General features: G+C 48.4%; 1 protein-coding gene across 6 annotated transcripts in view; it reads right to left on the bottom strand.

The window, feature by feature from the left end:
- Window positions 1-1,304: 1,304 nt before the first annotated feature.
- Window positions 1,305-13,833, bottom strand: part of ABLIM2 (actin binding LIM protein family member 2) — an 82,143-nt gene continuing 69,614 nt past the window's right edge. For 5 of the 6 annotated variants that reach the window (XR_009558199.1, XR_009558196.1, XR_009558197.1 and 2 more), the window contains 4 exons: window positions 6,508-6,562; window positions 4,486-4,548; window positions 4,263-4,343; window positions 3,468-3,604 (listed from right to left, as the gene is read on the bottom strand). Coding sequence is in view for 1 of the 6 variants with exons in the window: in XM_035112289.2 (XP_034968180.2) it covers window positions 3,491-3,604; window positions 4,263-4,343; window positions 4,541-4,548; window positions 6,508-6,562 (258 nt within the window). In the remaining 5 variants the exon portion in view is untranslated. Of the gene's footprint in view, window positions 3,605-4,262; window positions 4,344-4,485; window positions 4,549-6,507; window positions 6,563-13,833 lie in introns of all 6 variants that reach the window. The other variant, XM_035112289.2, reaches the window with a different exon arrangement.

The following is a 13,833-nucleotide window of genomic DNA, read 5'->3' as shown; positions in this document are numbered from 1 at the left end:
TCATAGCATCCTCAAGCATGCTTGTGTGGCCCTTGGTAGAGCAAAGCCAAGTGTTGGTGTCCTGGCTACCACCAATTTTCCTCCCTGTGGTGTATAAAATGAATATAAAGAAACCAAACTACCGATAACTGAGCCATCTGCTTCCAGGTCAGAAACCATATACAATACATGTAGCAGAGGATCTGGAAAGGGAGTGTGTTTCTTACTATGCTATTATTTTAAGTTTTAAAACAGCAGCCATTTTCTCTGAGATGAGCAAGCTTCTATCAAGTTTTTTTTCAATTAGTGGCTTGAATATTAAAAGGTGTAGTCCAGAAGTAATCTGTAGCAGAATGAGACCAATTCGCTGTTGAACAGACAAATGGCATGCTAACAAAGGGGGGGGGCTAAAACTCCCATTGTAAACATGCTAAAAAACTGATAAACCATAGGATTGGTTGATCTATTAAAAATTCCTATTGGGCCAAAATCTTTATGAAGCCAACCAAAATGTCACAAAATATTGTGCAAGCTTCCTACGTCTCCAAAACACTTCATCCGGTTAGGCCAGAAGTTTTCAACCTTTTTTGAGTCCATGGCTCCCTTGACCAACTATCATTCTATCTGTGGGACCCCTGTGGGGCTCAGGAGTCCAGTTATGTCACCCCTTGCCTGCAGAGCTGGCAGCCTCTCACCCTTTTCAAACACCCTCCTCTTCCTTCCACTGTCTTGGGCATCTGTTCTATGAGCACCTTTAAATTCTCCTGCAGTGCTTAGAGCCAGCTGCAATAAACAGCTGTGCAGATAGGTGAAAAGCAGAGACGAGAGAGGGCATCGAAGGAGGGAGGGAAGGAAAGAAGGACAGAGGCCAGTGGCACACTGGTTGAAAACCACTGGGTTAGGCAATAAGCAAAGCTGGAGGTGAGGTATTTGTGGTATAGCCAGATGTGGGACCCAGGTGGCGCTGTGGGTTAAACCACTGAGCCTAGGGCTTGCTGATCAGAAGGTCGGCGGTTCGAATCCCTGTGACGGGGTGAGCTCCCGTTGCTTGGTCCCAGCTCCTGCCAACCTAGCAGTTCGAAAGCACATCAAAGTACAAGTAGATAAATAGGAACCGCTGCAGCGGGAAGGTAAACGGCGTTTCCGTGTGCTGCTCTGGTTTGCCAGAAGCGGCTTTGTCATGCTGGCCACATGACCTGGAATCTGTACGCCGGCTCCCTCGGCCAATAATGCGAGATGAGCGCGCAACCCCAGAGTCGGTCACGACTGGACTTAATGGTCAGGGGTCCCTTTACCTTTACAGTGGAACCTCGGTTTATGAACACCTCGGTTTACGAATGTTCGGTTTACGAACACCGCGGACCCATCTGGAACAGATTAATTCACTTTCCAATACTGTACTTTCAATGGGAAAGTTCGCTTCAGTTTATGAACGCTTCAGTTTATGAACAGACTTCCGGAACCAATTACACCCATGCTTCGGGTCAAGTACGCTACAGGTTGAGTACTCCGCAGACCCGTCTGGAACGGATTAATCCACTTTCCATTACTTTCAATGGGAAAGTTCGCTTCAGTTTATGAACGCTTCAGTTTAAGTACTCCGTGGACCGTCTGGAACAGATTAATCCACTTTCCATTACTTTCAATGGGAAAGTTCACTTCAGTTTATGAACGCTTCAGTTTATGAACAGACTTCCGGAACCAATTGTGTTCATAAACCGAGGTACCACTGTACCTTTATAGCCAGATATGAAGCAGCAGCTTTGTCATGCTGGCCACATGACCTGGAATCTGTACGCCGGCTCCTTCGGCCAATAACGCGAGATGAGCGCCGCAACCCCAGAGTCTGTCACGACTGGTCCCTTTACCTTTTATAGCCAGATGTGACGGCATCTGGTGAGAATCTGAGGACAGAGAGGAGGAAGCAGGGTAAGCCGACTTAACCCAGCTGCCTCTCAGGATATCGTGGCAGACGTTTCTTTGCACAGACTGTGCATGCAAACACACAAATGGTTCTATATTAATGATAGATTCTTATTTTTAATGACATCACATGTGAACTGAATTTTCCATCTACTTCTCTCTATAGCAGCACCTCCTTAAGAGAGGCAAACAGTGGAGTAACAAACCATATAACGTGTGAGTTACAAAACAATATTTTTAATGTGGACACCACTGTGTGCATAGAATCAAGATTAGATACACATTCTTTGTACCAGAGTGAAATGTAGAAAAAATAGAAATACAGTCAGAATTTGCACAGCCTTATGACACACAAGAATTTACGCATTTTTGTGATGTGAAAGTTGAATTACTACATGATCTCCAGCTGGGTAAACCCAAAGTACAGTGGAACCTCGGTTTATGAACACCTCGGTTTATGAATTTTCGGTTTATGAACGCCGCAGACCCATCTGGAACGGATTAATTCACTTTCCATTACTTTTAATGGGAAAGTTCGCTTCAGTTTATGAATGCTTCAGTTTATGAACAGACTTTCGGAACCAATTACACCCATGTTTCAGTTTATGAACGCTTCAGTTTAAGTACTCCGCGGACCCGCCTGGAACAGATTAATCCACTTTCCATTACTTTCAATGGGAAAGTTCGCTTCAGTTTATGAACGGTTACTCCGCAGACCCTCTGGAACGGATTAATCCACTTTCCATTACTTTCAATGGGAAAGTTCGCTTCAGTTTATGTACGCTTCAGTTTATGAACAGACTTCCGGAACCAATTGTGTTCATAAACCGAGGTACCACTGTAGTTAGAACTTTGTCCCACTGAAGTAAATGGTTCAGGCATTTTAAATCAAGTACTTCATCTAAAATAGGTTGCATGTTGAACTGTCTGAATGGTACTCTGAACACATGTACACCACAATCTATCTTTACTAAAAATAAAAGATGGATAGCTATTTTTCATTTGCTACTTTACATGTGGAACAGTAGCTTGTATTTAAGTGACAGAATGAGACTTAAAGTGCTTTATTATAGGTTTGCTTTTATTCCTAGAAGATGTCACACACAAACATTGGCAAGAGTGACTTTCTGACATGCTTTTCTTTGGCCTTCATCACATTTGCTTCAAAGTAGCACATTTTTTACCCTCTTGGGGAAGATTTTTTCATCAGCATATTTTGATTTTGTACAGGTTTTGCTCACTAGTGCAAAATGTAGAAACAAAACAGTAGCTGCTTTTTTTATTTTATTTTTGTCAAAACTACCGGTACACATTTCCTTCTTATTTAGAATTCTTTTTTTGGCAACAGGCAACAGCTAAAGCAATCATTAATTTAAAGCAAGGCTTGTTATATACTTTTGAAGACCCAGTAGCTACTGAGATATTCCTCTGGGTCATGCAAATGCCATGTTTTCTCTCTTTCCAATTTTCTGTCCCTACCCCTAACACAATGAAGCTAGACAAAGGGTCAACAGCAGGCGCGGGTGATAAGCTGTGGCAAGAGTGCAGTTTCTTTTCATTAAGCACATTTCAGTTTGTCTAAAGTGGGCTAGAAAAGCAGAGCTTTTTTCTTTAGCTCATTTCTTTTCCAAAGTGCAAGTCGTTCAAATTGTTCAATGCTCATTTCGAAGACTTCCTGGAACTGTTCAGGGGACAGGTGCCGCTTGAAACAGAAAAGAAAGAAAAGGCAGTATAAGTACCTTTAAAAAAATCCTGACTTTTATGCATGTACTGTGCCAGAAATAAAAATGTGAAGTTTTGAATCAAATTCACAACCTATTTTGGAAAACATGTGCCCCGAAAATCATACATTAAAATGTCAAATGTCTCTATTAAATTTGTATTGCATCTTTCTGTCCAAAGCAACCAACAATCGGAATGAAAATACAGTAAGCCATAAAAAGACAATGCAAGTAAACAGAAGGGCAGGTAGATACCAAACAGGATCAGAAAATAAAATAATAAAATACCAAGTGTGGAGGCTCAAAGCCTGTCCATGGCCTCCATTACCCCATGGTATTTGGAAAAGGAAAATACTTACCAAGTGTTCCTGTTCCACATGACTTATGGAGGATTTTCTAGATCCCTTAGGAGTAGACCCCTTCCCTTAATCCAGAGGCAGGGACAATAACTCTGGTTGCTCCAGAAGGGGAGGAACCTTTCTCCCTAACATGACTAGAAGAGCGGCAGAGTCCTTCAACTCTGGGTGTAGAGGTCACTAACTTGCTACTTTCTGGGCCACTCACCTTCCAAATGCCACACCTGCTCAGGAAATTTCAACACATACAATTCAAAAGTAAATAAGCAAATGCATTCCTTACCTCCAGCCTAGTTCTGTCTACATCCTTTGGTAGCTTCACTCGAACTCTGTTTGTTACAATAAGTGTTTCATACGGATAGACCTAATGCGAAGAAAAAGTGTGACACTAGAAAGATGCGTCCCTCGTAGCAATTTTTAAAAATGCAAAAGGAGCATATTTGTATCTATATTTGATGTATTTAATTTCACAAGGACTAAAGAAGAAAAAAAGGAATATACTGAACCTTGTTAAGAAGGGTTGATTCTCAACATTCTCTAAGTGTCAACAGCAACCCTTACCTTGTACTCTGTAAGAGACAGGGGGGGGGGAATGGGCAGGTTAGAGCAGAACTGACTGTTGCTTATATACTACATTTTGAGAACTGGTTCAAGTATTACTTCTGTGGGAGGTTTTAGCAGTCAAACCTAACAATGCATATATGCTAGTTAGTATATGAAGGGGTTAAGGACCACAGAGTTCTAGATCACTAGAATAGGCTCAATGATGTCATGCCCCCTCCTTCTCCTGAGAGAGAAGGCTTGTTTCCTGTTCCAATTTCTCTCCCTCCATCTCTCTCACACTGCAAGCAATGGAGGCAGACATGCCTCAAGTTAGCTCTCTGCCTCAGACATGTGTCTGAGGCTGCTTTGCTGCATTTTTCTACCCAAGAACATTTTCCTGTATTTTATTACTGCTGCATAAAGAAAAAGTGTGTGGCTGTGACCTTGGATTAAGTAAGTAAAGCATTTTTAAACTTACTTCAGAGTGTGGTCTGTTTCACAGGGGAGGGTAGAAGTGGGGACCAGCTGTCTCAAGCAGCTGGAATGTATTAAAAGAAGGTTGAATAGCCTATTCCTATGCTTCATTATTCTGCCTAATGTTAAGATTTAAACTCTGCTACCGAGGCTCTTTATGTACTAGCCCTGTTGTTTTTAAAAGCAGGCACTAGCTGTTTTTCATTTGTTAGTTAACCCACACATGTGGGTCTGCAGAGGATTAAATATATCCTCTTACCTACACCCATCAACTTCTCCCTGTCGACTGCCATCAAAAAAGTTTACTGTGTGGAGTCACACCATACAGAAGCTGCAAGCTCCAAAATGCAGTGGCCAGGTTACCAGCTGGGGTTCCCTTCAGATCGCACATAACCCCAGCCCCTGTTTTGAAACAGTTGTACTGGTCAAGGCGCTCATGTTGGTGTTTAAGGCCCCAAATGTCATAGGCCCCAAATACCTGAAATACTGCGTCCTTCTCAACAGACCCCTCAAGTGTTAAGATTGGCAGAGGGGGGCCTTTTGGTGAGCTGCCACGCTCAGAAACTTAGGTGGTGGTGGCAGTCTCTGTGGCAGACCCTAAACTGTGGAAACTCCCTCCTCTTCTTTATGCAATACTCATTGTATGCGAAAGACAAGTGAGATGTACATTTACAGGACCAACCCTATTTTTGTGATTACGTTTTAAACTGTTTTGTTTTTTGTTTTTAATATACTGTTTTAGTTGTTGTAACCTATGCTAGGACCTTAGGGTGAAAGGCAAGTAATAAATGATGATGATGATGATGATATAGTGTTCCTTATCATATGCACCAACAAGCAATACATATTTAGTACAGGCACTTCATATAACAACACTAACATATCCTTAATGGCTGTTATGTTTTGTACAAATGGGAAAGGGCGGGCTAAAACACACTCAGCATTACCACATAGAAGAGGGGGTTTGTGTGATGCTCACATGATGGCCCTAATGCCTGAACCAGTAGTTTTCAACCTTTTAGACCTGGAACTGAGTTTTGGCTGAAAAAGTCATTTGGAGACCCACTTCCTCATTTTTTAGCTTTCATCTGTGTGACCCACGTTGCGTCAGACTGCAATTCAGTAGCAGGTCCCAGCCCACCATCTGAAAATCCGTGAAATCTCAACCATCCCTGAGGTTGTGAGATAGCGGCACACTCCGCTGACCTCTCTGAGATTCTTTGTTGTAAAAGCAATTATGCTGGTAATTTGATGTTACGTTTGCAACTCCTGCACTGATGCAAATGCATTAAATATTAAATCCATTCTACATTGTGCAAAGCAGCCTGAAGTTTGATGGTTATTAGTGGTGTGCAGAGAGAGTTCTGAGGTTGCCAATTGCTCGGTTTTGGTTAGTGCCTGAAGGTTATGCAGTCTTAGCACAACTCATACAGAGAACAGCAGTTTGGGATCCCTCCCTCCCAACCCCCCTTTCCTTTGAGAGGCAGAAATGGAACAGTTTTGGGGTATACCTCTCATTCCCCAAGTAGAATCCTGGTCGGTGTCATACTGGGCCATATCTGCAGCCTAGGACAGAAAGAAAAGTGGTAAATTTTGTAAATTAATTCAATTAAATAATAAAGTATAATGCAGAAAAATGCCATCTATAGCATGTGCTCTTTAATATAACACTTTACCTGTGATGGGAAAGTGACAAACCAGCTTCAACATGCATCTGGATATGTAGAGTATATGATGAAACTTTTTGAAGAGCGGTCTACAAATATCTAGAACCACCATAAAAACAATAGCGATTTTACTAAAGCTAATTTTTAGTTTGGAATTCTTTAGGCATAGGAATCATCACCCATCTTTGTTATTACTTAAACTAGGTGTGGTTCAAACCTTGTATTTGAAGGTGCTGTTTTTTCTTGAGGTATTTGATAACAGTTGTGTGAAATATCTCTAGCAATTGTGTGCAAAGGGCCTGTCATTAATTATTTCACTGAAGTAACAAAGCTATCAGGTTGCATCTTATACACACTTAGCTAAGAGTAAGTCCCATTGAGCTTAAAAGGGCTTAATTCTGAGTAGTTATAAATATGATTTCCCTGTTAATCATCTTACTGAAGTAATGCTCCATTATTTACTTTTATTAATTAATGTCAAGCTCACATTTAGGCTAATGCAATTAATTTCACTTTCTCATTTTATTTTTAAATTTAGCTTGAAGGAGAGCCTATTCTAATGTTTCCTCATAAGTGCAGGCAATCTCCGATTTGCGTGGGGGTTGCGTTCCAGGTCACTGCGTGTGACGGTGGAGCGCGCATAAACATGCTCCGCCCCATTATGCTCCCGCCCCCTTTCCAGCCACTTCCGGGTCACTGTGATGCGTGCAGTCAGGCGTCAAACAGTTGTTGCCTGTAATTCTGCTTATGAATTTTATTGGGGTGATTATTTTCTTTCCTTTTAAAAAAAACAATGTCAAATTTGCATATTATGCATCATGATAAACGCATTCATCAGATTTAAAGTGTCTCTCTGCTCTTAAAAAAAGAAAATAATTAGCCATGGTGGTGCCACATCAAATGGGGAGGGCTTTTTAACCCTTTCCCCCATGTTAGGAGAGAAACAGAGAAAGGAGTAGTGGGAGAATACATCTGTTTGGAGATAGCCTTAAAGAGGAACAGAAGTCTATGGAGCTGGTAGCCAAATATATTTACCCACAGGAAAAAAAAATCAACTGATTGCCATACAGAAGTTAAAATCACATTTCCCACCTGAGGACAGCTCAGTTGTGATCAACTGACAGCTGGCCCTTTCTGCAAAAGCATCTCCAGGCACATGTCTTATTGCAGGTGTCACGGTGGCTGGAGAAGGCTACTTCAGAGTAATGACTCTACACAGCTCTGCATTTTATGGTTTTATTGGTGCTGAGTATTTACAGTGCTAATGGCAGTGCTATTTACAAAGACCCATCTGTTTAGCTTGAATCAGAACCTCCCAGTGGCTTTTGGCGCGTTTTGCGCCAACATAATAACTTGGGGAGACCCATCCTCTTCCCCCAACGCCTTTTGCGAAGTTCCGGAGTTGGGGGGACTGGCCTGCCCCCCTTCCTTTCCCCTTCCTGTCCCACCTGGGACGATGGCTCTCTTTCCCTGCCAGAGCCTTGGAACCCATTTCCTGTTTCCCCACTTGAGCTGGAGCTTTCCTTCTTTTCAGCCTCGCTCGGGTCTGGGCTGGAACTCAGGAGGGGAGGGGCTTCGCGATATCCCTTGCCCCTCACATCCATCCCCCTCCCAGGCCCCCCTTCTCCCCTCCCTAGAGGCTGCTCGGGTGTCAGTGGTGACTGAAAACCTAGAAACTCCGTGCTGTCCGATCCGGTTGGTGTGAACACCTCCCCCCAGTCCCTCTGTCCCCCTCCTTCCTCCTGTGAAGAGGGAAATCCCAAAAAGTCTGTGGCCTCAGAACTGGTGGGGGTGAAAATCTGCTGCCAGTCCACCTCGTCCTCTGACTGAGTGGACCTCGGAAATGCCCATATCTCCTCCTCCGTGTCCTCAAACTCTGCTTCCCATCTCCATGGTGAACTGCTTTCCCCCTCCTGTGTTTCCTCCTCCTCCCACTCCCGTTCCATGTGCCAGGGCTTGGGCCTGTGTGGGAAGAGGGCGTGGAATTCTTCCACTAAGAATTCCTCCTGTATCTGAGTGGCTGGGACCCACTCATTTTGGGATGGCGGGGCGTCCTCCCAAGCCATGAGGTACTCCAGGCCCCCCACCCCCCTTCGTGAATCAAGGATGGCCGTTGCTTCATTGAGTGGCTCCCTGCCTCCACCCTCCCCCCCTCCCTCGGGGGTCTGTGCGCTGTCTCGGAACCTGCTACTTTCCCTGTACGGAGACAGCAGCGATCTATGAAACACTGGGTGTACCCTCATGTCCTCTGGCAGTGCCAGCCTGAATGCCACCGGGTTTACCTGCTGCGTGACTGTGAAGGGGCCCAAGCTTCTTGGTGCCAGCTTTTTGCACCTCCCTCTGGTGGGCAGGCCCTCCGAGGACAACCAAACCTTGTCCCCCACCCTGATGACCTCCCCCAGTCGCCTGTGGCGATCTGCCCCCTTCTTGTACACTTCCTTGGCCCTCTCCAAGTGTTCTCTGAGCTGCTGGTGCACCGTCTCCAGGTCCTCTGCCCAATCCTCTGCCTGTGGGCCCTCCTCCTCCTCCTCCCCCTCCCTCTCCGGGAAAGATCTGAGGTCACGCCCGTAGTTGGCCTTAAAGGGCGACACCCCTGTGGAGACGTGCACCGCATTGTTGTAGGCAAATTCTGCCAGTGGCAGGCGATCCACCCAGTCCGTTTGCCTCTGGCTGACGTAACATCTCAGGTACTGCTGCAGAATGGCGTTGACCCGCTCCGCCTGTCCATTGGTCTGCGGGTGCCGAGCCGTCGACAAGCTGACCTCCACCTGCAGGAGGTTCATGAGCCGCCGCCAGAACCTGGAAACAAATTGGCGGCCTCTATCCGAAATAACTCTTAAAGGTAATCCATGCAGTCTGAATACATGGTCAACAAACAGTTTGGCCGTCTCTTCTGCAGAGACCGCCCTGGCACATGGTATAAAATGGCACATTTTGGACATGAGGTCCACCACCACCAACACTGCGGTCTTGCCCCTGGACGACGGCAGGTCGGTGATGAAGTCCATGGACACTACTTCCCACGGCCTGTGCGGTGTGGCTAATGGCTCCAGCAACCCTGCTGGTGCTGCTCTGACCACCTTTGCTCGCTGACAGGTGTCACAGCCCCTTACATAGTCCCGAACATCCTCCCGCACCCCTGGCCACCAGAAGTGTCTCATGACTAGGTGAGTGGTTTTGTCCCTTCCGAAATGACCCGCCGTCGGGTTGTCGTGCATCTGCTTGAGGACCTTACCTCTGAGCTGTTTGGTGGGCAGGTACAGGGCTCCCCTGTAAAAAAGCAACCCCCTCCTTTCCTCAAAGTCTCTTGCCTGCTCCCTCCCCCCTCGCAGCTCTCTGAAGATGCGGGTGGCGAACTCATCTGCTGCTGTCAGTGCTGTGAGTTCTGCCTCGCTCACCACTGCTGCTCCGCAGGACCATGCTGATGGGGGGGAAATGTGCCGGGGTGCTGGTGGCAACTCCTCCTCCATGTACTCCGGCTTGCGGGAGAGGGCATCCGCCCCGACGTTCTGCTCCCCCGGTATGTAGTGGATGGAGAAGTTGAAGTGCGAGAAGAACTCTGCCCACCGTATCTGCCGCTGGTTGAGCACCCTGGCCGTTCTCCAGAACTCCAGGTTCTTGTGGTCCGTGCACACCTGAATGGGATGCTTAGCGCCCACAAGGAAGTGTCTCCAATGCTGGAACGCAGCGTGGATCGGGAGAAGCTCCTTATCAAACACCGTGTAGTTGCGCTCTGGCTGGGTCAGCTTTCTGGAGAAGAAGGCACAGGGTCTCCACTCTCTGTTGGTATCCAGTTGCAGCAAAATGGCGCCCAAAGCTCTGTCTGAAGCATCGGTCTCAACGCGTAGGGGCGCATCCTGCACCACGTGGAACAGGTTCTGGTCTGAAGCGAACACCCTCTTGAGGCTTTTGAACGCTGCTTGCGCCTCTGGTGTCCACCTGAACTTCTGCTTGCCTCTCAGGCAGTCCGTGATGGGAGCCGTAACGCGAGAGAAGTTCTTGATGAACTTCCTGTAGAAGTTGGCGAAGCCTACCGTAGTAGGCGTTGGGCATCTTTGCGCGTCCTGGGGCTGTGCCAGTCCAGGATGGCCTGCACCTTGTCCTTGTCCATCGCTAGCCCCTTGTCTGACAGCTTGTAGCCCAGGAAGTCCACCTCCCTGGTGTGAAACTTGCACTTCTCCAGCTTCACATACAGGTGGTTCTCCTTCAGGCGCTGCAACACCTCCCTGACATCCTTCACATGCTGCTCTGGGTCATTGGAGTAAATAAGGATGTCATCTAGGAAGACCAAGCAGTTCTTGAAGAGGAGGGACCCCAGGACGTGGTGCATGAAGGCCTGGAAGCATGCTGAGCCCCCTTGCAAACCGAAGGGCATCACCAGATATTCAAAAGAGCCCAGCGGCGTGAACATCGTGGTCTTCCACTCATCGCCTTCCCGGATCCTGATCAAGTTGTACGCCCCTCTCAGGTCTAGCTTGGTGAAGATCTTGCCCCTGCGTGCCGCTGTCAGCAGATCATCCACTCTGGGCATTGGGAACGCCACCGGTTCCGTCATGGAATTGAGCCGCCTAAAATCCACCACCAGACGGCGCTGTTGCGTGTCCTTCTTGTCCACCCAGAAGACCGGGCTGCCCCCTGCTGCCTTGCTTTCTCTGATGAACCCCCGCTTGAGGTTCTTGTCGATGAACTCCCTCAGATCCTCCAGTTCCTGATCTGACATGGAGTACAGCTTGGCAGGGGGTAGCGTGGCCCCTGGCACCAGGTTGATCTGACAGTCAAAGGACCTGTGTGGGGGTAGGTGGTCGGACTCCGCTTCGCTGAAGACCTCCTGTAGGTCCCAGTACGGTTTGGGTATTGCCTCACCCCCCTTGATGTGCATGGTGGCCACTGTGGCGATGGGAGGCCCCTCCCCTGGTTGGCGCTGCATGCAATGTTCCAGACAAAAGTCCGATCCAAACGTGATGCATCTCTGGTGCCAACTGATGGAGGGGTCATGGCGCGCCAGCCAGCTCATGCCCAAGACGATGGGGGGGTCGGAGATGGTGGTGACGTTGAATGCCAGTGTCTCTGAGTGTCGTCCCACCGCCATTCTCATGGGGGGGGGGTCTGGTGGGTGATGGCCCCCCCCAGCAACTCCCTGCCATCTATGGTGGAGACGTGCAGGGGGAAATCCAGCTGCAGAAGTTGGATCTGGTGCTCTTCTGCAAAGTTTCTCGAGAAGAAGTTCGCCGAGGCACCACTGTCAATTAACGCGAGTACCGTCAGGGGATAGCCATTTGGGAGCGTTAGCGTCACTTCTAGAACCACCCCTGCTCTGGGGGGTGGGGGGGTGGGCTGGCGCTGTTTCTCGCTGTGCGGGTGGGCGGGTTGGGGCCGGTTTGTGCTAACTGTGCCTGGCCGCTGCCCCTTGTCTCCTGCAGCCAGGCTGTCTCGTTTCCCTGCTGTGGTGCTGCTTCAGTGGGGGAGGGCCCAACCGTTCCCGCCCTTCCTTGCCACTCCCTGCGATGAGGGCAGTCTCTGACTCGATGCTGGGGGGAGTTGCAGAGAAAGCAATTCCCGCCTCTTCCCTCCTTGCGTCTTGGCGCCGCCGGGGTTTGAAAAGCCCGCGCGCGCGCTCCACCGATCTCCATCGGTTCCGGCTCTGAGCTCGGGCTGGGCGGGACTAGGGGTGGGCCCTGGGGTGGGGTTTGGTGATGAGGTCTGTCCTGGGAGCGTGGGAACCAAGGCTTTGCTGCGCGCGTCGTTTGTTTGTCATTCCATCTGGATTCCTGTCTCACCCCCACCGCTAGCGCCGCTTTGCTTAACTCATCCATCGTCCGCGGTTTCGGACCTCTCGCTAGTTCATCCTTAACGTCTGAGTGCAACCCCAGGTAGAAGGCTGATTTCACTGGCTCACTGTTCAAATCCCACCCCAGTTTGTGCACTAGCATGGTGAATCTCGCCCAGTAGTCTCGAACTGTCGATTTCCCTTGTGTTAAGTTGTGAAGCTGCTCTTTTGTGGCTTCCATTTCCGAGTCACTGGCATACATGATTTTTAACGCTTCTAAGAAGAGTTTTGCATTCTTTATGCAATTATTTTTTTGCGTGATGAGCGGTCTGACCCATTCTCTGGCGGCCCCCGTCAAATGCTCTATGATAAAGGAGACTCTGTGCGCGTCATCTGGGAACTCTGCCGCATGCAGTTCCAGCGCATAATTTATTTCCGTTTCAAAGCCTAGGTACTCTCTCGGGTCGCCGCTAAACTTGGTGACTAGGGTCTGTCCCCTCCTCACTTGGACTAGCTGGGGCTGGGGCACCCCCCCACCTCTTGCAGCCTTTTCCTCATCTAGCTTTTTCTGTAACTCCGCCACCATCACCCTGAGTTGCTTCTCAGTCTCATCTTTCGCTCTCACCTGCTCTGCCAGTTTGTTCAGCTCCTCCCGCGTTGCTTGTGCTTCTTCCTGAGCTGCAAGTAATTGCTGGTGTGCCTGCGTTGTCAGGGTCTGTAAATTCCGCAATTCCTGTGCTGTGGCCTCGGCTTCCAGCCTCCACTGCTCAGCTTCTTGCGCACTCATCGCTGCCGCTCCAAAGTAGCCAGAAAGACTGGGAGGTTGCTGTCACGGTGGCTGGAGAAGGCTACTTCAGAGTAACGACTCTACACAGCTCTGCATTTTATGGTTTTATTGGTGCTGAGTATTTACAGTGCTAATGGCAGTGCTATTTACAAAGACCCATCTGTTTAGCTTGAATCAGAACCTCCCAGTGGCTTTTGGCGCGTTTTGCGCCAACATAATAACTTGGGGAGACCCATCCTCTTCCCCCGACGCCTTTTGCGAAGTTCCGGAGTTGGGGGGACTGGCCTGCCCCCCTTCCTTTCCCCTTCCTGTCCCACCTGGGACGATGGCTCTCTTTCCCTGCCAGAGCCTTGGAACCCATTTCCTGTTTCCCCACTTGAGCTGGAGCTTTCCTTCTTTTCAGCCTCGCTCGGGTCTGGGCTGGAACTCAGGAGGGGAGGGGCTTCGCGATATCCCTTGCCCCTCACAGCAGGTATAAAGGTAAAGGAAAAGGGGCCCCTGACCATTAGGTCCAGTCGTGACCGACTCTGGGGTTGCGCGCTCATCTCGCATTATTGGCCGAGGGAGCCGGTGTACAGCTTCCAGGTCATGTGGCCAGCATGACAAAGCTGCTTCT

The sequence above is a fragment of the Zootoca vivipara genome, chromosome 9, assembly GCF_963506605.1.
Source record: "Zootoca vivipara chromosome 9, rZooViv1.1, whole genome shotgun sequence".
Taxonomy (NCBI): Eukaryota; Metazoa; Chordata; class Lepidosauria; order Squamata; family Lacertidae; genus Zootoca; species Zootoca vivipara.
The sequence above is the reverse complement of the archived record's forward strand: the minus strand, read 5'-3'. Positions and strand labels throughout refer to the sequence as shown.